The sequence below is a fragment of the Leiobunum rupestre genome, chromosome 3, assembly GCF_980474605.1.
Source record: "Leiobunum rupestre chromosome 3, qqLeiRupe1.1.hap1, whole genome shotgun sequence".
Classification (NCBI taxonomy): domain Eukaryota; kingdom Metazoa; phylum Arthropoda; class Arachnida; order Opiliones; family Sclerosomatidae; genus Leiobunum; species Leiobunum rupestre.
In genome coordinates, this window is record NC_143386.1 from 6,544,644 (window position 1) to 6,569,854 (window position 25,211).

Here is a 25,211-nt window from a genome sequence, read left to right on the forward strand (position 1 = left end):
ATGTGTCCCCCGGCACGTATAATGTACAGTACAAATTTCAACTTCCTAGAAAATATAGTTTTTGAAAAAAAATCACTTTTTCGAGCAAAAAAAAACACCCTGTATATTATTATTAATGATAAAATACGCGAAAAAGTAGATTGGTCCATAATTAAAAGGGATACTATAGCTAAATCCTAAACAAATTTGAAGAAATTAAAATTTCTGGCTATTTTTTTATATATATTTTTTAATTTACAAGGAGGTGGTTTTCAACTCGGGGGTTATTTAGACCAAAGGGAAAAGTTACAATGGGCTTTAGTTTTCCTATGGCAACCGAAAATGTTTTTGATCTCTCCATTTAAAAAAAGAATGGGATTTTCTCGGTTACTCAAATTTTGTTAAAATTTAACCAAAATTGATCAATCAATTTTACCCAAAATAGGTAAAATTCATCTTTTTGGGTAAGTTTTGAAAATTTAAGTAATTAAGTACCCTGTGAAACCGAGAAAATCCCATGCTTTTTTAAATGGAGTTTTTTGGTTTTGAGAGATCAAAAACATTTTCGGTTGCCATGGGAAAACTAAAGCCCATTGCAACTTTTCCCTTTGGCAATTTTCATACTACCATAAGGTCTACCTAATCCCCGAGTTTAAACAAAATCGGTGATAACCACCTCGGGTAGTCTTCTTGTTAGTTTATTACTCGAAGACCTATTTGATCCGAGTTTCGCGTTTTTTGTTTGCTCGAAGACCTATTGGTACGAGTTTTTAGTAAGTTTTTTAATTTCTTGAAATTTGTTTAGGATTTAGCTATAGTATCCCTTTTATTTATGGACTAATCTACTTTTTCGCGTATTTTATTATCCTTCTCACAGTCCATAGGTGGTTTCTTCTAACTCTATTATTATTAATAAAGAGTATTTTACAGTTTGACTATCGTTCATGGTTTATACATAAGCCGACAATTTCCACGCTTCACAAGATTTAAGGTTGTTTTGTGGATTATTTTTCGGTGGCTTTATGAAATGTTTCTTAATTTTGTAATTCATGCCATAAATAATAATATTTATTGATTTCTAAAAACATATATCGATAAAAGAAAATACATCTTTATTGTCAATTTATTGATTTAGCGAATCCAATGCGATGTTTTTCCATATCAAAGACAGTATAGTACCGAGAAATGAAAACGTCACCCAATATCCACATTGGTCCCGTCTTTGAAGCCGCTAGTACCATGAATCCTACAAAACACTTCTCCTGACCTTGTTCTATAATCTGCTTCGAGGAAACAAATTAGCAAAAAGATTCGTAATAAAAATAATAAGCTAAGCTAATACCTAAAGCACCACCTGATATGTATATATCTATCAGGTGGTGCCTTAGCTTAGCTGATTATTATTAGTATTATTATTATATATGAACATAAAAAAGCGTCATCGCCTACTCGTATGATGTATTCTGGTCCTCGAAGAAGAAACTGAGAAAGACCAACGTAAAATTTGAAGGTTGGTAGAGCTTCAAGATTTCTGCACGGAACGAAACACTGCAATAAAGCGACCAAATATATTGGTTGAAATTAGCCTGCCTGATGAGAATAACTTTAATATAGGCAAACCATCAAAATGATTACTTTTGCTTAAACTGTTTGCATTGACGTAATGATTTCTTTACTGGTTTGGGCCCAATTATTTGGGAAGTTCTAGATCAAATCGATTACCACCCTCACATTACTGGCAGTGTTAATAATTAACAATAGGTAAAACATTAACAAAATCATCTCACTAGTCACAGCGGACACTATGAGGTAGCACTCTTCAGTATCATTATAAACATTTCTTCTTAATTTCAAAAGGGGGTTTTTTTTTCTCTCAAACTATACGATATGGAAAACATTCGGTTTTAATGAGGACGACAGAAAGGATTAGGAAATATTCGGGATTTTAACCGAAGAGTCAGATATTCAATCTCAGTGATTCACTACTTCCGAGATTTTAGAATACGATGTTCATTTTGATTTCATGTTTACGCTATTGATTACCAACACAATTCCAGGATTTTACAGTTGATTTTAATCTCCTCGATTTTATTCAGCCTGTCAACCAGAATAAATTCTGTACATTTTTTTGGAGAAGGTCGAGCGGCCTGCTTGCTCCACACCCGGCTTAGTTTCTGCCTCCCTGTTAGCACCACGCTGTTTTTCATCAAAGGATACTCCCTCGCCTAATTTATCAATCTGTCACTCTTCGCTTGACAATTGATCTTTTTGATACGACTGCCTTAGCGTAAGAGTCATGTCTAAATAACTACAGTATAGATTTTACATTAACTAACTGGTGTCACTAGTCACGACTGACAAAACGTTCCCTACCTTCGCTTTCGCTACGAGGTTACAATAGTCAGTATTATAATAAGCCTTTAGAATGTCAAAAGGGGTTTCTCAACCTGTATCCTATAGTTTACGGAAAATATTACTAATTATTATTTTCGGCACTAAATTATTATTGAGCAGGAATATCTTTTCATAGCTTCAGCCATAGTCAATGATTTCCTTCGCTTCCATCGGTTGTGTCATAAAAAATTAAACTAAATTTTAATTAATTATGTTTCTATATTGAATATTTGAGATTTCTCAGGTTTTTTGGTATTGTGATTGTACTTCAACCAATTTTTGGTATTTGTTTCATTTATTGAAATACTTAGGGTTATTTGGATCATTAATTATATTTGAAAAAAACATTTGAAGTCATAATTTCCAAGTGAAATATTTCAATTATTGGTTCACTTACGTGATAAAAAATGAAATGATAATAATTTTTAATATAAATGATATTGTTATTATTAATTATAAAATAAAGTTATCAATATTTTATTGAAAATGACCGAGGGTTTAAGAAAATGTTCGTGGTCACTCGGAAAAAAAATCAAAAAAGTGAATACTGTAAAGGCTTGAAAAAATATTGACTACATTAACCTCGTTACAAAAGCGACGGTTTCGTCAGTTGTGATTTGTGATACGAGTAGTATAAAATCTATACTGAAGTTATTTAAAAGTGATTCTAACGCTAAGGCAATCGTATTGCAATGGTCAATTGTCTGGTGAAAAGCAACATGGCGAAAGAATAGGTGACCGAGGTTCCTTCTTCGAAAATCAGCGGGGTGCTAACTGGCAGGCAGAAAATGTACCGATAGTAAAGCCAGCAGTCCGCTATAGTTAGTGTAGGGAGCTGTTGGCTAGATGATTTGGGTCAAAGGTGGTGCTTTTGGTATTAGTCTAGCTCATTATTAATATTATTATTCTTGAAAATCTTGTTTTGCGGGAAGCGTAAGTGCAAGGAGAAACATCGGGGATAAGGAAATTTCAAGGGTGACCGGTAGAAGAAAACCTAGGCGTTTAATCCTTACCTCGCCACTGGGCGTAATATATCCGTTGACCTTGTTAAACAAATCATTTACAGTTGCTGCTGGTCCTAAAAGGAGTGAAGTTCCAGTGTCTACGATTGCTCTACAACCACCGACACATTGAACGTTCGAGTTTCCCACTGCAACTCTATTATGGGTATATATTCTATATCAGATAATCGCACATAAACATAGTAGTAGAAATGCTCCTTTATGTCATTGCGAAATAGAATTAATCTCTTAGATACATATTTCATTGATTGATCAATTAAATCGTTCGGATAAATTAGTGTCACCTTTTAGTAAAAAATCGTGATCATTTACATTCAGTATATTTATTTGATAGGAGTTCATAATAACATAAACATTGGCCGTTAGCTTTTAGTTTATTACATGGTATCTTAATTGCGCTAGTGATTCCTACTTAAAAAGTCTATGGTTTTTATTGTTATTGATTTACGGGTGGTTAACGATAATTCTGTATCGTGTAGCCAAAAAGCTCAATATTTTTATGAATTCGACTAAATTATCTTTGCGTAATTGGTCCAAATTTTTGGACATTTTTCTTTTATCGCACTTTGACCATCTTTCTCTATCACCTATCATTTATGTACGTTGTGATTTTTGAATGGTCCTCTAAATGTCATACAGTTATCCTAACTACATGCAACTTAATTTATTTCCTAGATTTCAGAATGAAGGTCAATGCTTTTGATAGGCTTAACAAACAATTTCTAACTGAAAAAGGAAATGGTGTTTTGTGCAATAACTTGGTGGAAAGAAAGCCTACGATGATAGCAGCGTTGCTGTTTATAGTTTGGCTCAAAATGTTTGGGCACCAAACCAAGTCTATATTACTAATATAAATATGTCTGGTAATAAATCAAACCTCGTCATATTAATTTCCCAATATGCCAGTTTCGTTACTGGCACGAACGTGAATTTCCCGACGAATCGATTGGGATTAATTCCACCAAACATTACTTCACTAGGCACAGTCGATCCAGAACCATTTCTAACAGAAAGATACCAACCAAAATGTGTGTAAAGATTAATGCTTTGTACAATTTAGCTTTGAAATAAGCAATGAGCTTAAATTATAATTTGGTTAATATACCTTGGCAATTTTGGGTTGAATGGTTCTATTATTAAGTATTTAAAACCAACTATAGTTATTAAAAAGCATTTAAATTACCTTGAACGATACGTTAAATAATACAAACTTTGATATTTTGTTTAAGAAATAACGAAATAATAACGAAACGAACAATAATCAAGTTATATCATTGGTTAAATCTTTAATGCTGGAAGTCTCGAAAAGGATGGAAAATTCCATAAAATGATCTTGGTAGGATATTTGAAGATTTATAATCTACTAGACGCAGTAAAAGAAATTCAGATCAAACCGTAGTCAATAACATCACAAACCAAGCGCAATAAAATTATTGTTAAAAATAAAAGTAACAGCAGGGCGCTGCATGTAAATTATATTTTTAGAATAAATAAACTAACGATGGTTTTTCATCAAGTGAGTTACATTTTGGGAAAGAGCATGATCAAATGAAACACAAAAATATTAAGTACTTTAGTTTCTATTCCGAAAATCTATTTGCAGCTTACTAAAGTGTTGAATCGATCTATGGTCGTTTGTTTTATTAGACTCTCTGTAGTTAACCCTCGATAATTCGAAACCCGCCCTGGACAATAAGCAATTTAGACATTTTTTCGAGCCGTTGGTACCATTTTACTTTTTAGGCCAAATTTCATGATCTCTTAGGTCCAAACTATCGGTCCCTCTTTGTTCCTTTACACCCTTAGTCACTAATTTATATATTAAAAGCCCACTCTCTTTATACTGGTACCTATTTATATAAAAAGAAAACACAGCTCGATCGATTAGCTTTTGTTTAACCATTTGATCAAAGATTGTTGGAACATGATCAATGGATATGGCTGTGTATCCAAGTCCACAAATGCCATCGAAAAAAGACTGGCCAAAAGCTTCACTCAAAGATGTTGCTTCGGCAAAAATCTGTTCCTTTATCTATTAACAGAATAATATTAAAATAAAGTAAGGAAGGTCTATATTTTTAATGTCGTTAAAACATGTAGAGCTACAGCTAATTAAGCGTCAATTTTGATTTAATAATAAAGTGACAATTTAACGAAGCTTTGCATAATCATAACAATACTTCTTTTTACTTAGAGTTATAAATTAATAACCAATTAAATTACAAAAAATTAATTAAACTGTTACCTACGTGCAAACCAGTGCATAAAACCGTGTCTTCGACGTAGTTTCCAGACACCTTGCCACTGCCGTACTGTATTGAAAATTGTTTATTTTGTACTTTGGCTGTAGTTGACATTGCACTAGAAAATTTTCTTTTCGTCCCTACAGAAGGTCATTTGAAGCTGAGTAATTTGGTATAAGGAATTTAGTAGTTCACTAAAAAATACCTCTCCAGATTTCTTGTTAACGAGACTTAGTTTCGACTTTTTCTTACCAAAAACCCCCACACGAAGTTGGGGAAAAATCGTAGATTAAACTTAAACGTTTCCATCAAAAATATAGAATAACGTACATGCTATCTCATCAAGTGGGGGGGGGGGGGGGGGGAGGGCGCTACGGGGAAAATGCCACGTTTCACTAATATAATACACGTATGATGATTTGATAAAACTTGGAAAAGTATCCGTGGGAGCTCATATTAGGTTAAAATATTTTTAACACGTTTCTATTTAAAAATGTTTATTATTCTAAAATCGGTGATTTAAAAATATTATTTTTCGTGCAGTTTGTTTTTTTTACCAAAAGAATTAAATTCTTAAAGCCACTTTTCAAAAATGTCAAAGAAATTTATTAAAAAACCGTAAAGGATAAATAACATATTTTTTGTCTTGACCTTTCATGTATCGTAAAACGTTTCTGCTATTAAAAATCATAACACAGCACAAGAGATAAATGAAATTTTTTATCTTGGCTGCGTTACCACTACAATGCGATTTTCCCATTGGCTGAGGGTTAATTGATAATATTTGAACGTAAATATTAAAATACTATAATTAGTTTTAAATAACGTTTCAGTTTCTTTTTGGAAAACATTTCTTCGCATCTGTATCCCAGGTTTTAGTAAAACTCACTTTTAAAATATCTAGAGTTTCGAAAGTGCATGTCAATACTTACTACATGACGGGCTGATTTGTACATCGCACTTGGCAGAAGGGACCCATAAATTCGAGGATCCCGTGTCAAAGATTACTCTGAATGGCTGAGGTGGATTTCCAATGGCAAGGACTCCAACGTATTGCGCCTGCAATTCAGAGGCCCAGCGTGAAATTCTGGCAATGGTTTAAGCATACCGGGTGCTGCGTGGCCCCTTGGACTAGCCCTAGGCTTCACCGCAATATACATATTGTTAACAGACAATAGCGCGAAAAAGTCGGTCGTGGTATTGGAATAAAATGTACTCCCCTACTAAAGTGCCACGAACACTTCTGGGTTGAAGTGACTCTGGAAAAGAAATCGTTTAATATAGTGTCCACGGAAAATGAAAATCCAGCATGGAATGATGCTTTCTTTAAATGTCTTGAGTCTGACTTACATGCGCTTAACCTCACCGGTTCGATCTCATCCTGTATCTATGGTGATTTCAACGCACATCTGAGAGAGTTCAGTGGCCGAGAAAACTATACAGGGCGTAAATTGAGAACATTTGCATTGGAGAATGAACTCTCTATTGGAAATCTGTCGGAGAAGGGCGAGGGACGAGTGACTTGGTTGGCAAGAGGCCTATCTTCAACCATCGATTACGTTCTATTTAACCAAGCGTTTGAGAACCATTTAACGAGCATGGTAGAAGATGGTCTACTTAACATAGGTAGCGATAATAAATGCATCACCCGGTGATTTATTAAAATCTAAAAAATCTGAGGCTTACTTATAAAACGTTTTATGTTGCTTTTGCAACAAGGTTGATTGTCAGATACTATTTGAAGCAAAATCTTTCAGAATTAAAGCATTCACTTACATTTAATGAATTTTATTAACAACTATGCCACTTTATTCTCGTGAGGAGCGCGCTTATACGGAGATGCCAATTGTAACGCTCATAGAGTAGCTATTATGACAGAAGACCAAGCCACAACACCGTTCTCGGAGCAGTTCGAGACTTCGACAACTACGTAAACGTAAATCCTAGGTTCCGTGGACAAATTCTTCCAAATCTCGACATGGATGCAATCGTTCTAGCCTACTTTGATGCGAACCTTTTAGCAAATATTAGACGATCGTAGCTTATCAAGGAACTACGTTTGGAGAACTCTTAATAATCACGACTTTCATACGTATCAAGTTACCCTCTACCAAGCTCTGCACGAAAGATATATGGAACGACGATATGATTTCTGAAACTGGCTGATTAACATGGCAGATTATAACCCGAATTTCGTCACTCATTTTCTGGTGACCGACAAGTGTTCGTTTGGGAGAGATGGTCCTTTTAGCCATCACTACCACATGTGGAGTAATGAAAATCCTCATTGAAATTTCCCTTACCATCATCAATAACAATTTCTACTGAATGTTTGGGAGGGTTTGGTTGGAGATAGAGTTATTGGTCCCTTTTTCCTTCCCAATCGTCTTAATGGACAAAATTAATTGGTACTCTTGCAGAACGAAGTAGCAGACGCAATAGTCTATCGCGTCTGCTACTTCGTTCTGCAATAGACGACATTCCGCTGAAAACAGAAATAACTTTATGGTACTAAAATGAAGGTGCACCACCCCATCAACCTCAATGTGTTGTGGAGCATCTTAAGAACGAGTTGGATTGGTAGAACCAGTTTCATTCGATGGCCTCTGAGGTCTCCAGAGCTAACGCCGATGGACTTTCACTTATGGGGTTTCATCATAGAAAGATTTTACTAGACGCCCGTTGCGAGTATAAATGATTTACCACAACGAATTATTGCAGCCTTCGCACTTCTCACTCTTGAAATGATTGCCAGCTCGTTTCGAGAGATGCACCATCGTGCCGAAACATGCATCGTTTCAAACGGAAATACCTTTGAACCTTACATAATCTTTTAAATCAAACTAACTATTTTACGAAATTTTTATATTTGTGTAACAAAACTGGCTATGTCCCTATCTGTACTACTTGATTTTTTCATCTCCTCGTATCTTCGTTAAAAATTGATGTCTAGCACCATCCCGCCAAAAAAATTTCAAAATCGTGAAAAATGCTCCAATGTTTCCCCAACCTGGACAGAATTCCCTAAACATTTCGTAACTTTAATTCTTGTAGCTTTAGAGAAAAAAACCCAGTCAGGGCAAAAAATAACACCCTGTGTATTAAATAAAAACGAGTTCTCTGAATTGAAAAAAAAAAAACGTGTTTATCCTTTGAAATTGTGCGGCTAACTCTTTTCAAATATTTATGGAATGCCTGTAACTTTATAAATCAGAATTCTGTGTTAAACATGTTCGCAAAGTTGCAGAAAAACCAAGTTCTGAAAGAACTACAGAGGTTGAAATGCGGGTGGACAAAGACTCAATCAAAACAACATAATTGGTCAAAATGTTTAAGATCCGGAAACTCTTCGTATCTACGCCACTTGAGGTTGCAATCGCTGTGCCTGTTCTTTGTGAGAAAAACGAGAACCACCATTCGTCTATGCAATGACATTTAACAACGCCGAAAAGGTTCAAAACACCAACAACATTTGGGGATACAAAAATAATTTTTATTTATATAAAATCAATACGCGGCACTTCGGCTGATAGTTTTAACTTGCAATTTTGAGTTAAAGGGCTAACTCATTTTTTTAAATCAACAATAAAAACGAGCGACGCACAGTGGGGCAAACTGAGCCCAAACCTGGCCAAAAGTCAAAAAAATAAATCACGCGTATGAATTTTATTTTAATTTATAATATTTGTTTATAAACCACCGCACACTTTACCGGTATTGGATTTTGGACTGCAAAATTTTATTCTCCACCAGGCTCCTTAGAAGTAGTAGATTTTTTTTAGAAATTTTAAGTAGGAGTTTTGGCATAGTTTTTGGTATACATTCAGGCTTGATTTAAAAGGTAAAGATATTTTTTTTGCAGACTTTAGTTCTGGAAATATCAATACCAAGTAGATATCGATATTTTCCAGATATGAAACTATTATACAAAGCCTCGTAATTCAAATAGTGTGAATTCTGGAAAACGACTTTAAAGGTCTTAAACTAATATATTCCTTTTAGAATTAATGTGACTTTTAGTTATGAATTCAGGTAGATTAAGTTACAATTTTTGATTTAAGTTCATGAATGTTCATTATTTATCACTATATCGATTAAAAAATTTGCCAATATTTGCCTATTTTCTATTTTTTGTACAGATTTTCAAAAGATATGAAATTGAAAAGGGTGTCCAATATAAAAACGATCCATGGCGATAACATCAAAACCGTTTCCTGTGCTAATTTAAATTTTTTGTTGCACTTAACACGTGTTGGGGTCAATTAAAAATGGTAACATCGAGGACCTTGAACCGTTTCTTCAAGGTCATTGAAAAATTATCTCGATTACCATTAGATTTAGAAACATACTTGATGACCAACTTGTTTTTCGACTTTCAATTGATCAAATGAATTCGGACCAACATTATTTAGACATGAAATATGATGAGGAACAACTTCCTAATTGGAACTAAGTTTCTAAATCTAACGATTCTCGAGATGATTTTTCAATGACCTTGAAGACATTGTTCAAGATCATCGATGTTATCATTTTTAAATGTCCCCCAACACGTGTTAAGTGTCACAAAAATTTGAAATAAGTACAGGAAATGGTTTTTGAGATATTAATTTTAACCAGGTTTGGGCTCCGTTTGCCCCACTGTGCGACGCGAGAAATTAAAAACCAGCGAAAACAAAAACGGGAAAATGACCATGTGACACACAACAACAAAGCTATTAAAGTGGGCTGTCAAAAAAGGAGGATGTTCACAATATTTATGATGGAAAAAATTAAAAGGGAAGGAGAAAAGCAAAGAGAAAAGGTAAACATCAAATACGTTCAAACCAAACTCCAAACCAACGACCAAAAATACACTGCCGAACAAAAGAGACCAAAACGTAACAATGAATGCATTAATCTTCATTTTCCTACCCAACTAGGGGTCTCTTTTACATCAGCTTAGCTAACAGGATTATTTACTTTTTTAAAGTACAAATCAAATTTAATAGAATAAAATGAAATATTATATAATTATATTATAAATGTACAAAATATTTACAGTAGATTAGTTCAAAAACCTTAGGTTTAGTTCCCTTTTCAGCGTGGTTCTATCGAACCACCATGCATTTAAAAAGTGAATTGGATTTTTGTTGTCGTTTCTTTGTGTAGAGCTAACTAGCTAGATAGAAACATCGTTCGAGATATTTTATCGCGTATGTTAGAGAAACTCGGGCACACTATGCCTATCAAGCTTAGTTCGATTCTCTCTTCTTGGTTCGCGCAAACCGCCAAGTGGGATCCTCCCGAAAACATCCTAAATCCTTTTTGCCGTATGCAGTGAGCCGGCCCTCACCTGAAAAAGTAGTTGGCTATCAAGACCATTTGAGATGACGCCTTTGAAGAAGGGACGATCTTTAAAACTGTATAGCGCTAAGGTCGGATGCCTGGCGACTTCGTCTACACAGTTCATTTGGGCCAATTCCAAAACTCCCTTCTCAACGGCTATCGAGGAAGAAAACATGTATATACCACAAGGAATCCAACCCCGTCAGTCGTACGTAAAAGAATACCTGCATCAACATTCCCAGGTACTTAAATTTACTCTTGGCTTCCCGTTATCGGAAGGAAGACCAATCTAGTTCGCCTTTGATGGCTGCCTTTGACGTTAACAAATTCCCGCCAACAGCCGCTTTTCCAACCGGGGGTTGCGTGTGTTACAATTTCCGAATTGTTGACTCTTTGAAACTTAACACATTATTTCGGTAATCAAGCCCGGGCATGGCAATCCCCTTCCATAAGAAACTGATTATTCTCTTTGGGAGCTATTTATATTAGTTGCGTGAAAACGAATAAGTTATCCGATAATAAGTTTTAGAGTTATGGTAGATTAAAGTCCCTAATTTTCAGACCTCTCTGTAGTGAGATTACTATGGTTGGCAGCCAGACGCAGACTGTCGTGAGCTATCACCATTTTTCTCTCTTCCCGTTGCATGTCAAACTCCATATAGTAGCGATGCTATTTTTTATCCACTCTACTAAAAGTGTTTTTTAATTACTAGTTAATTATTTTTAATTCTAGGGTTTCCCTAGCGGCAGCAAAGAAAAGAAGGATTCTCATTTTGGCCGTTCAATACTATTCCAGATATAAGAATGTCTAGGGGTATGATTCTATGTTACAGAAATAAGTACGCAAATGTTGGGTTTCCAAGTAATATAATATAAAAACCCTTGGTAACCAATACACTTAAATTGAGATAAAAGTATTTAAAAAAATTACACGACACTAAAATAAACTGGGTATGCAAAATGTCCGTTTCGCGGGAATCATGTGGGTGAGTAACGTGGGCACTCTCTGTAAAATAAATTTAGAGCCTTTCTTGGCTTTGCCTCAACTAAGTCTGTTCACTCAACCACTGGGTCGGTGTCAGGTGACCCGGAAATTGTTGGCTGGTGACTTCCGATATGGACTGGCTAAAGCAGACTTCCGTTCGTACCGCAATGTCAGCTGATGTACGCTAGCCTCGGAATCTACTTCGTTTTTTTTTAAATCTTCTATAATTTAAACTTCTACTAACTCTGCGTGATACTCGGACATAACTCTTTGTTCACAATCTCGACCTTTTCCCTAACCTGGGACTACTAGTCTCTGGACCCTTCCTACAAGTTCCACTCGGTTACCTTGAGGGACTCTGCTTTCAAATTCGCTAACTCTTCGGTTTAGTTCTTAGGCGATGACGCGTGAAAGTTAGGAAGATCGTATTTCTTCGGTTGATGATTGGCGTAGGTGATATGTCAAACGAAGCCTGTGAGAGGATCTTCGTGGATAGGTTATTGGTTGAAGTCTAGTTGTATGGTTGGAAGCTAAATGTTAATACTCGTTTGTAGAAATTGGTGATGGCCGGTGACATGTGTCCGCATGTGGCAACACCTTTTGGTCCCACTTGAGAACAGAAAGTAGAGTGTCTATACTCTTTGGCGTAATTTCGCGGCCTTTTTATCAAACCATCTCTTTTTGGATTCATATATGTCAATTTTTTACGCATTTTCCAATATTTCCTGTCGCTGAGTCGTGAATCACTTTTCAAAACTTCATATGAAAGTTTTACCAAATTCACCAATTTTCTTTTTACCTGGGCCCAATAAGCAGATAAATGACTTTGATCGGCTTGACGCCAGCGTTTTACGGTTGGTTTGACTACATTTCTTTGCCCATGTGGAAGTTTATATTTGAATGTAAGCAGTAGCGTATTTTGGTCACTTCTGACGCTGATATATCCTTCTTCGTCCACCACCATTTTAATTAGCACTTGGTCAAATTTCAGGTTATAAAGGGCATAATCGATAGTTGATTTAAGCTGTTCATTGTTCCACGTTGTTACACCGCGAAATTTTTCTGGACTTAAATTTCCAATTTCTAAGGAATGGGTGTTATCAAAGTATTTGATTAGTCGTTCTGTTTGGTCATCCTGAGCATTAAAATCACCCATAAGGCACACGGGGTTTTTGTTTTTCGCATTTAGAGCGGAAATGCCCGGATTCAGGCTGTCAACTAGCTAGGTGGACGATGGCGTAGGGCACTATGATGATAGGCCTCCGGTGGTATGGTCTCTGTTACTAGGTACACCGGGCTATAAATTCTGACACACTGTCAACTATTTCGTAATTCCAGGGATCAACCTCTTTGGAATTAGATGTTTCCAAGTAGACAATCGTGATCCAAAGTGTGTGGTTGAGGTTGCTCGACACCGACAAATTTTTCCAACAGTGATCTTTACACGAACGTTATTTACATTGATAAAAGTTCCTAGTCCTATGCCCCCTTTTTTCATCAGTCGATCTATTTACACCGAACCATTGGCGGGTAAGATACGTCCTTGAGGAAAGTTTCTGCGACGTCGAAAAACATATATTTTTATAACAAATGAATTTAACAACATTTTGAGTGCACTATAAAAAAATGTATTTAAAATTATGAATAAAAACTGACTATACTAGTTTCGGCTGTGCATCTTACACTGCCATCATCATTGACTACTGATGATGGCATGCGTAAGAGTCGGTTTTTATTTATAATTTTAAATACTTTTTTATAGTGCACTCAAAAACGTTGTTAAAATCATTTGATTTTAATTGTGATTTTGCACTAGTAAATGGTCTTTTGTTGAAATATTTTTATTTTATTATATTCTCCAGTTCGGACCACATTTTCCTCTTCAGTCCGCCTTTCATGTTTAAAGCCGCGTTCACAAAGACGTTAAAAATGGTATATAGCTGAAGTTGAAAGCGTAAGGTAGAAGACGAAGTTAGAAATCAGCGGTTCACAAACCCGCCGAAAGTCGAAAGGGGAGAGAAAACTTCTCAAGACGAGAGGGAAATCGGCGGTCAACCCGTATCTACTCCAGTTTGATATTTCGACCTTCGACTGAAAATCACGTAACAGTTTTGGCCAATAGAGAAGCGGTTATGACGTCGTGTCGGTCATGTGATACACAAACACCGGTTTTCTCGATAAAGAGTGGAGTCCGAGGCCCGAGGGAACGAAAGACTTTGTTTACCTAGTGGTTTCGGTGCGCTATGGCTGCCACAAATAAAACTGTGTTAGCGCGAGTAAAGGAAGTCTTTGTGAACTGCTGAACTTGTGCAGAAGGAGAAAGACAAAGGCTGAAGTTGGATGACCCCGCCGAAAGCGGAATGCTCTTCCCCCTTTTACTTTAGAATTATCCTCAACAAAACGTCTTTGTGAACGCGGCTTAAGAGAGCAATTTTGCTGGTGAATCTCTCCGCGCAGTTCTTGGGGCGACTCCGCCTTGCACTCTTGGAGAAGTCAATCTTGTGCGGCAGCGCCTGACAATTCTGGAGAATTTCCCACGTTGTCATATTTTTGCTGGTGACCTTTCCCGTTGCGATCTGACTCGTTGTTGGGCTTAAGTCAAGTCTGGAGAAACAGATAAATACTTAGCTTTCGATATGCGGTCTGGATTGTTTTAGCATTTTCCAAGACTTTTCGCTGCATTTATCTATCCGCAAACCTTATACGAATCGTTCTAGGTATTTCGCTCTTCCCCTTGAAACGTCTTTTAAGATTATTTATTTTTCTTTGAGGTGTAAATTATCTTCGAGCCACATCTGGACACTAACCACGTCATCCATCGTTACGAGATTATTTGGTTTTCCATGTCAACCACACGTTTCAGCTACCGCTCTGTCTACCACTTTGTCGATTTCGAGATTAGCTACCTTTTGATTATCAATTTTGGTATTCAACTCTTTTACGCACTATAGTCCTCGGTTGTTGCCTTGAGCTTTGTTTCCAATTCAAGCGTATATTTGTCCTTTTCTCTGTTTGAGATTTAGCAACATTTTATTTCCAGAGTTTCTATAATTTCCAATTTGATTGTTTGAAATTTGGTACTTAAGGTCTGCTTCTCTTTTTCATATCATTGACGGGTGCTTCACCAACCGAAGATTCCTCTACTTCAGCCAGCTTGTATTTCAGAGTGTTGAACGTTAGAGGGAACCCAGAACGTTTCATGGTGGTGGGGGAGTTATTAACCTCCCCTTCCTGATTTTTTGCGGAACACATCTTTGACGAGTCCCTGACCCATTTTGCTGCTAGGTTGGGGGGACTTCGCTACCTGAGAGCAAAAGTAAAGTTAGTCAAGATACGTGACTATTGAAAGAAAGAGTGTTTTTATATTAAGGTGATTCAGTACAAAATTTTCCATATATATTTTCACTCTATTTTTATCAATTTTCATTAGTAGATTATCATTGTTATTATGCTAGATTTCGAACTTAAAACTGGTTTTTCTCAAATAGGGGTATTCAGACTTGCTTGACTCTTGCTCTAAGGTAGCGACTAGTAGACCCCGTCGCTACCCGTTTCCCTTTCTTTGCCGTCTCAGCGGGTGAATTGATGTCATGGGATGTTTCCTCATCGGCGGAACCATATTGGGGATAACGAAAAATGAAATTATAAAGGAATTAAGATTTACTGATTTTGATAGCAGAGTTTTAACTCAAAATTCTGAAAACGTTCTAGGATCTATTGGATTACTAGTTTTAATTAACCGCAAACTTGGAGCTTGAAATAAACACTTCTTACTCGGACGCGCTACATCGACGTCCAATGTCAAACGATAGCTGGAAAACACCCCACGATGATGACCACACGCGACTAACTGGACAGGAAAAACGAACTACTTAAAAACCAACTTATTATTTAAACCGGAGGGAAACTTGGTATCCAAATTAAAATTAGACGATTTTCCTCAGTACGCCGCTTTTTGGTGCGAAAATTAGTTGTACGAAAGACGCAGATAGAAGCGTCATGGATGGTATCCATGTTGTTAAAATGACCGGTGATGTTCTCTGAATCTTTCAGTGGGCCGCCTATGAATCTCACCAATGTAAAGAATGTCGCAGACCTGGCAGCTGTAAACAATATTTTTGTACTTCTAGTAATTTACTTTTGTTACAAAAAGTGTCTTTGAAATTATTTCTGCTTAAGTAGTTGCTAATTCCAATTTCGCCGAAGAGCGTAGTTTGACAAGGGCCCTGTCTTGCATTCCTGCTCTCTCATATTCGTTGCCCTTTTGTTAAAACGTAATTGAGTGACAGGGCACCAAGGATTTCGAAACAGAGTGTATTGTTAAATATAAGCCTATAGCTCTTATTCGTGTTAGCGGTTATTTTTTCGTGGTACCATTAACTTACAAGGAGACGACCCGAGGTGTAACACACCGATTTTGTTCAAACTCGGGGGTTTCGTAGACCTTCATGTAACTTGAAACACCCTAAAGGGAAATGTCTCCATAGGCAACCGTTTTGCCATGGCAACCAAAAATGTTTTTGACAACACAAAATGGAAAATTTCCCATAGAAAATAACATGGGAATCTGATCAATACTAAGGGTTGCCTATGGAGACATTTCCCTTTAGGGTGTTTCAAGTTACATGAAGGTCTACCAAACCCCCGAGTTTGAACCAAATCGGTGCGTTACACCTCGGGTCGTCTCCTTGTTAGTGGGGTTTTACCCAAAATAAATAGAATGGTGTACGCGCGTATCACGTGAGTGCTGTGCGCGGGAAAAATAGAGACTGAAGAAAAGAACCATGACTAGGACAGTCAGTCGAGCTGTTGTCAAAAAAGTGTTCAGCCACTAACCTTTGGAGCTCAATTTTGTTTGTGTGTAAACGACAAACTTACGATTTATGTCAGGTTTAATACGGGAATAAAAGTTATTGAGATAATGTGAAGCAAGTTCGTTACTAACGCCGTAACCTGCCAATCAGATCACCGCTGAATCCCAGAGGACGGAGCGGGATAATGGGCTAAGTACTGTAATTAATAACAACTCGTAACAGTACGAAACGCGGAAAAGAGTTTGTCCCGCTAAGTTTGCCGCAGATCCGTTCTATGTCAGTCGTTCCACTAGGTACTGAAGTTGGTTTAGGTTAGTTCAATCAGATTCACTATCGACCGATATAAATCAGTTTATCTGTTGTACTAAGAACCAAAATCTAACAAGTACATAATGAAATCTAACTTATAAAAATCATATCCAAAAGCAACTAAGTACGAACAACACGCCACGGTTAGGTCGATTATTTGAACATAAGGCGGGTATTCTCGGGACAATAGGCTCTTCAATAAATGCCGCTCTCTTTTTCTTTTCTTCCCTACAAGCATGTGTGAGCCACTCAATAAAATAGGCACGTGTTTATGTTAGTTTTATGTGTGAGGCTAAAGTTGATATCGCGCTCATTTTTGTCTTTCAGGGGCAAATGAACGAGCCCTTCTAAATTGAAAAATAAGCAGCGCGCGCTTCAAAGTATAACACTTCCACAAGTATGAACTAGCTCGAACAAAACCAATCGCAAGTTTTATTACAGCACCTATTGGAAAGGATAATTTGAATCAAATCCTTATCTGCGATAAATGGATGATATTTGAATAACTTTCAACTAAATTCAAGAATAATGACATTTGACATAAATGCTTCTAAATATGTATTTCGTTATTTAAATTGTAATTTTAATTAAATCTAAATAGGGCATACCTAAACACTGAAATCTTTTCTAAATTAATATAAGTAGTTTACCCCCCTATTCCTAGCCAAGCGGGGGCGTGGCTACCGCGTCCACAGCTGCGTGACGGGGGGGAAGGAAGCGGGGAATCGCGTTGCCGACCCCCCCTCGGGCGCGTGTCACGCGCGCGTGACCTGAATAATTAACGAGATTAACAGGTGCTAATTAGTCGACCTGTCAATCAACCTGTTCAAGGTCATTTAAAAAGGGTGAATATTAATGAGCGTGGTATTGTTTAACTAGGTGGATTACCGTTAGGGGTCATTGACCTGTTATATGGATAGTATAGTAACATGTGTTTGGTAAGCGCGAAAAGGATCAATGAACAAGTGGAGGGGAGGAAAAGTTTGTATTTACTAGTTATAAAGTTTGTACCTTTATAATTACCAGTTAACCGTTAGGGGTATTTGACTTGGTTGCTATTTGGTTAACAACTCATTAGCATTTTTTGCGTGAATTTAACATGTGTTTTGGGAAAGCGACGTGAGGATCAGTGAACAAGTGGTTAAACTCTATAGGTCTATTACATGTTTGACATGATTTTGGCGGGGAAACGGGTATAGTTTGTACCTGTAAAATTAAGCGTTAGGGGTAATTGACCTGGTTGCTATATGGTTAACAAATCATTTTTGGCGCGAATTTAACATGTGTTTCGGTTAGAAAAGCGCGGGAAATTGTAAGCGTCGATCAATAAGTAGTTACACTCTGTAGGTTTATTATATGTTTGAATATTAATTTATGGCGGGGAAACGGGTAAAGTTTGTTCTCTATAGGTCTATTACATGTTTGTACCTTTATAAATAACCGTTAGGGGTATTTGACCTGGTTGCTATATGGTTAACAACTCATTTTTGGCGGGAATTTAACATGTGTGTAAGGATCAACAAGTAGTTACACTTGTTTATTATATGTTTGAATATTAATTTTGGGCGGGAAAGTGTAAGCGTCGATCAACAAGTGGTGAAACTCTTTAGGTTTATTAATGTACACTTATGTTTGACATGAATATCAATATATGGCTAAAGTTTGTACCTTTATAATTAACCGTTAGGGGTAATTCACCTGGTTGCTATATGGTTAACAAATCATTTTTGGCGCGAATTTAACATGTGTTTCGGTTAGAAAAGCGCGGGAAATTGTAAGCGTCGATCAATAAGTAGTTACACTCTGTAGGTTTATTATATGTTTGAATATTAATTTATGGCGGGGAAACGGGTAAAGTTTGTACCTTTATAATTACACGTTAGAGCTAATTGACCTGGTTGCTAGATGGTTAACAACTCATTAGCATTTTTGGCGGGGATTTAACATGCGTTTATGATGATGTAAGCGCGAAAAGGATCAATGAACAAGTGGAGGGGGGTAAAGTTTTTATTTAATAGTATAAAAGTTTGCATGGTTTAATTACCTGACAACGGTTAGAAAGCGTCTTTGGGATTATGGACCTGAACAAGTGATCTCTTTTAGTGGATGTTATATGGTTGAACTCTTAGCCATTTGGCGGGTAAATCAGTATATTTGTTTATAACATTTAGGTAACGTCTTGGGGGTTAATCAACAAGTGGTCTTAAGTAGTAAATATTAAAGAGTTTTATAAGATGTGTTTTAACGTTAGGAAGCGCGGTAAAAAAGACTTAACAGAACGGGGTAAAGTTTGGAGGCTGGTCTCTCTTTTAACGGTTGTTATATGAACTCTTAGTAATTTTGGTTGGAAATTCATGTGTTTTGGTCGCCATCTTTAATGATTCATATTTAAACGGGTTCTGTAGGGTATATTGAAAAGGGTGTCCATCTCTGTTATTTTAAGGAAATTTGCCATATATACTTTAGATCAAGCTTGTTTTTAACAAGTTGTTGCTAACAGATTTTTATATATATTAACCTTAAACGTCGCATTTAAAGTCGCTAGGCCTAAGGTAGTGCCAGGGGTGTAAGCTGATAAATATTATAACAATGTATCATGTATTAATTTTATATTACCGTTAATGAGGACGCGCGGTAAAACATTGTACATTACGGGGTAAAGTTTAATTGTTAAGCCTGGCCATCGTAAATAATAAGCCTAAAATTTATAAATTGGAAACTGTGTATTCAAGGTTATTTTTGAGGTGAAGAAATTAGGGAGTTTAGTTTTTTATTGGATATTTCAAGTTTTTAACATAGGCAATACGTTAATGACAGTAAAGATAGTATATCCTGTCATCCGTTAAGAAGCGTGTTTGGGGTCATCTCACACTACCCTGATTGTAACGACTGCATTATTAATGTAAGCAATGTTTAAATACTTGACCAACGAATGTTCCTGTATGTTAGTTTAATGTTGATATTTCGGTTAATATTGCAGTAAAAAGCTAAGCCTAACAAATACGTTGTCGCCAAAACTCGGACCAAAAGCTATAACTTGTTACTGAAAAGATTTATACTTTCTGTTATAATCGCACTCACAATAAACGTTAAAAAATCCTCTAATCTATCGTATATTATTATTCCGTGTTAACCAAGCGGCGCGAGTAATGTTTCCGCAGCGGTTTAATAGACTATAACAAGTTGTAACATGTACGGTTCGTTAATTTTCGTAAGTGGCAGCCATATTTAGAACCTTATTGTATTTAATTGCCATTTTTCACCACTAGGAGATTCATCTTTTTAATAGCATTAACATAATTTCTAAATACAGAGCTATTTAGAGGGTGATTTGTTATCTTTTTAAACTTATAGGTGTTGTGGTCAGTTATTGAGATTTTCACTCCTATACGGTTCAATGGGAATTATTATTAATCGATATTGTCCATTATATTAAGATTTCAAATAGAAATGCAATTTATTCCGAGAGGGGGTAATGTAGTTTTAAATTATGACATACTTTATATAATATATCAACTTATATATTATACGAACAATAAAAAGTACAGCTAGATAAATGGCCAAAGACTATTTTCTTACATAAGAGCTTCTTTAAAAAAATGACATAACAGAAATACTACACAGACATTTAATAACTATTTTATTTAGATTATAATATAACACTCAGTTAATCAAGTTAATTTTTAACGAAATTTGCAAAAAAAAACGTAGCAGCCTATCGATTTGATATTTTCGTTAATATTGTTGGCAATTAAACTTTAGGGTCATTTCACAGAAAATCATGTTTAGTTAACAACTTAAACACAAGTTTTTTAACTAATGTTTGATACCTGTTTAATGTAAAATTCGCAGCACACACTACCCTGATTGTAACGACTGCATTATTGAGAATAACGTAATTATTGTTTAAATACTTGACCTTTCAGCCAACGAAATGTCCCTATATTTAGTATAAAAACCACATACTATAATGATGACCCACACGCGCCACGATGACTTGCCAAAATAAAAAGCTAAGCCTAACATTTATTAGTATAATGTTAGTAAAAACCACCTATGGACTATAATACAGTGAAATGACCGAAAAGGTAGAAACGGTCATAATAAAAAGGGGCAACATGCTAACCATTTTAAAGATAATACACTTCAAGAATAAAACTCGGACCAAAGAGTCAAAAAGCTATAACTATTATTGAAAACATTTACACTTTCTGTTATAATTAGAGTTTATAAATATCTTAATGTATAATTGTTAGTTTATCTCCCGTGTTTTTAATGTAAACATCCTATATAAAAATTAATTGCTTGACAAAGTCTTCGGATAATTTAGAATTGTATGTGTTGATATAAAAAAACCGTTACAAATAATTACACATGTTTTATAGAAGTTCCTAAGCGTCCCGCTAGGGGATTTTTGTTTATTACGAAAAATTACACATGTATTAATAAAAAAAGTGTTAGATAAATTAGCATGTGTTATAGAAGTTCCTAAGCGTCCCGCTAGGGGGTTTTGCGACTATAAATAGAGGTACGCGCTTTATTTGCATTTATTTCTCAACTTGCTTTCGACGCGAAGAAATTGTAAGTACATTTTAAAATTTGGGGAATTACATTTTTTAAATGACCGTTTATTGTTATTATTTTGGCACGATGGAAGTTGACCGAAGAGTAATAGATTATTCAGTCTGTTTTTATTGAATTTTAGAAAAAGTTCGTGCATTGCACCGAAACACCCAACTGTTCACAAATAAGGTCAAACGTGGTCTCGAATATAAAGGCGAAAATTAAAAAGCTTTTCTACAAGAAGACTTATTATGCCACGAGGTTCTCGACAACTCATCTAAACAAGTCTCATCGAAACAACCCCATCCAAGCCAGGTCCATCTAAACAAGTAGACGACGGTTGGAAGGATATAGTCGAGATAAAAATTGCCAGTATAACAAGTTGGCAAGCCAAAATATAACTCTCCTCGGAAGAGTTCAGTGAAGCGTAACTGTATCCGTGGTTCTGCGGTAGAAGGCTCACCTGTCGTGCAAGAGACGTCTATAAAAATCGTGGACGTGCCTACGAAAAACTATTTAACTTGCAGAATTCCGGCGAAGTTTATGATAACGAATCAAACCGTATTAAATATTTACGCAGGACTTTAAAACAATGGCCCTCGATCTTAGCACCCGTTTCAACCCTAAAAATTTTTACTCAATAGATAAAATCATTCCCAGTTCGTCTCGAAAGTATAGGTGTAAATCTATGCTATTCGAGTGTAATTTTAAAAATTTAGACCAATTAAACCACGCGGATATCAGTAACCAACTGACCATTATTTTCCAATCGATATTAGATAGAATAACGGCCGATAATTTAGGCTACACGCGCGTCAGGGTGGTTGTAATTTCCGATGAGCTGCAAGATCCGATAAATTTCCAATTAATGAATATTAATGAGTTGACAGCTGAGAGAATTTTAACGGGGATTGAAAAGGTAGCCCAGTCCGTAAAAACCATTTATCTAGATTCACCCCTCCGATTCGACCTAATATTTCTTCAAGATACCCCTATGAGAGGACTTCCTCGCAGCGTTAGAACAAGAAGCTATGAATGTTTAGATCAGTATATTAACCAAGGTAACACATTTATCTCCATTAGAAATACGGACAATTTATGTTTTACGAGAGCCCTGGCGGTGTGAAGAGTTTTGGCCGACTATCAGCATTTGAAAAGTTTAGGACAGGGTGCTAGTTTTAATCAAAACGATTTAAAGACAATTAGAAATGGGCAAAAGCCCGAACAAGAAATTGAAGCTAAAAAATTACACGCCCTAGCGGGGGTTCACGAAGGCCCCGTAGAAATAATAGACATTAACCGATTCCAAAATATATTACCCGACTACCAAATTATATTAATCTCGGCGGAAGATAATTTCGATAAAGTGTTTATTGGGCCCTTCAAAGAAAAACAAATTTTCCTCTTAAAAATTAAAGACCACACCCACGTCGTACGATCTTTTTGGGGCAAAATATTATTGTAAATTTTGTCTAGTCCTTTTATACAAAAACAAAGAAAAAAATCACGACTGCGGACCCGAGCTTAAATGCCGCCGCTGTCGCGGCCCCGAATTCCACCCCAGTATAGAACAGGCTACCCTTTGTAATGACTGTAATCGGTATTTTGCCGGACCAAATTGTTTCTCCCAACACGTAGAACTAGGAACCTGTCAGGTTTTAAGGCGCTGTTTAAATTGCGGGAAAGACTATGAAGGTAATCATGATTGCGATAACAAATGCGCTTTTTGCAAAATTGAGCATCCCAAAAACGAGTGTCACGTCCGCCCATTAGAAATAAAATCAAATGAGAAACGACTATGTTATTTTGATTTTGAGACCATAACGACTGACACTAAAATTAGACCAATTTTAATCATTTCCGCGATGCAAGAAGCGCCATTTTCGACCAATTATGATTACCGGCAATTTCACGGCTTTGATTGCGTTCAAAATTTCCTAGATTATTTATTAGCATGCCAGGTTACAATTAATGGTCGCAAAAGAGATACGGTTACGAGGCCGGTCTTTGAAAACGTCATATTAATTAGCCATTTCGGGAGTGGTTTCGATACGCTCCTTATTCTTAATGGTCTATTAAAACGAAAAATAAAACCCGAGATAATTTATACCGGTTCCAAAGCCTTGGGTATGTTTCTCGCTCAATTTAAAATAGCCTTTATCGATAGTTACATGTTCCTACCTACAGCCCTTCGAAATTTCTCGAAAACTTTTAAGATTGTCCAAAAGAAAGGGTATTTTTGTTATTCATTTGCTACGGAAAACAATTTAGATTACATCGGCGCCCTCCCCGAGAAAGAATTTTTTGGTATCGACAAATTTACGGACGAGGAAATCGTAGAATTTAATCAATGGTACGATTCCCAACGTTACGTCGTTTTTGATCTAAATAAAGTTTTAACCGAATACGCGATCGATGACGTTAAACTTTTACAGAAAGGATTCGATAGTTTTAGAAATTTATTTTTAAAAACCGTTGATTTTGATTTGTTAGGGTCAAACGCCATAACGTTGCCGGGAGCCGTCACAAATTTATTCCTTAGTAGATTTGTCGAACCAAACACTACCGCGATAGTTCCGGGGACGGGTTATAGGAAACGGCATAGTGTCAAGGCCCTAAAATGGTTAGCATATTTGGAAAAAAAAACCCAACGTGAAATTTCAAACGGCGCGATCGCTAGGTGGAGAACATGTCATTTATCCCTATCGATTAGACGGTTATTGTTCCTCGCCCGAAATAATTGCCGAATTTTACGGCTGTCATTACCATAAATGCCCACTGCACACTGACCATCAGGCTAACGATAAGCAGTTAAAAGACTATAATTTAAATATTTATCTCAAAACCCTCGACCGCGAAAATTTTTTAAAAAAGGAAAGGCCTAATGCACAGTTTATTAGTATATGGGAGCACGAGTATGATGAGTTAGTAGAAGACCCAGCAATTGCGAGTTTTTGCGATTCCCTACCCTTTACCAAACCGATAGGAGCGAGAGACGCCATTCGCGGGGGGAGGGTCGAAAACTTTGTAATTTACGCCGAAGCCACTTCCGATCGACCAATCAAAGTCGTGGATTTTAATAGCATGTACCCTTCCGTCCAGATGAGTTCCTATAAATATCCCAAATCGAGCACCGAAATTATAACTTGTAACTTTAATTTTTCCGTTAACGCTTATTTTGGTCTGATTAAAGCTACGGTGCTGCCACCTACCGATTTAAACCTCCCTATTCTCTCAGCTAAAATTAATAGTAAAATTTATTATACTCTCTGCTACAAATGTGCAGCTGAACAATGTTTCGAATGTACCCATACTGATCGAGAGCGTAGCATAACCGACGTGTGGACGACCCCCGAGTTTTATCTAGCGATAGAATACGGTTACAAAATTATGAACATTCACGAAGTACACCATTATAAAGAGACATTCGATAAAGATGGTCCGCTATTCGATGACTATATTCGGCTTTTTTACAAAATCAAAGTTCAAAATTCGTCGTATCCAAAAGACATAATTACATTAGAACAAAAACTTAATTATTTACGAGACTTTAATGAAATTGACGGGTTAGATTTAA

The 25,211-nt window shown here is 36.3% G+C and overlaps 1 protein-coding gene across 1 annotated transcript in view; it reads right to left on the minus strand.

Annotated features, from left to right (window-relative positions):
- Positions 1–1,097: 1,097 nt before the first annotated feature.
- Positions 1,098–25,211, minus strand: part of LOC149949237 (cathepsin D-like) — a 29,501-nt gene continuing 5,387 nt past the window's right edge. The window contains exons 2-7 of the mRNA XM_090169395.1: positions 6,571–6,697; positions 5,645–5,778; positions 5,246–5,427; positions 4,273–4,398; positions 3,387–3,531; positions 1,098–1,259 (exon numbers count right to left, since the gene is read on the minus strand). Of these exons, the coding sequence (XP_090025521.1) occupies positions 1,098–1,259; positions 3,387–3,531; positions 4,273–4,398; positions 5,246–5,427; positions 5,645–5,778; positions 6,571–6,697 (876 nt within the window). The remainder of the gene's footprint in view (positions 1,260–3,386; positions 3,532–4,272; positions 4,399–5,245; positions 5,428–5,644; positions 5,779–6,570; positions 6,698–25,211) is intronic.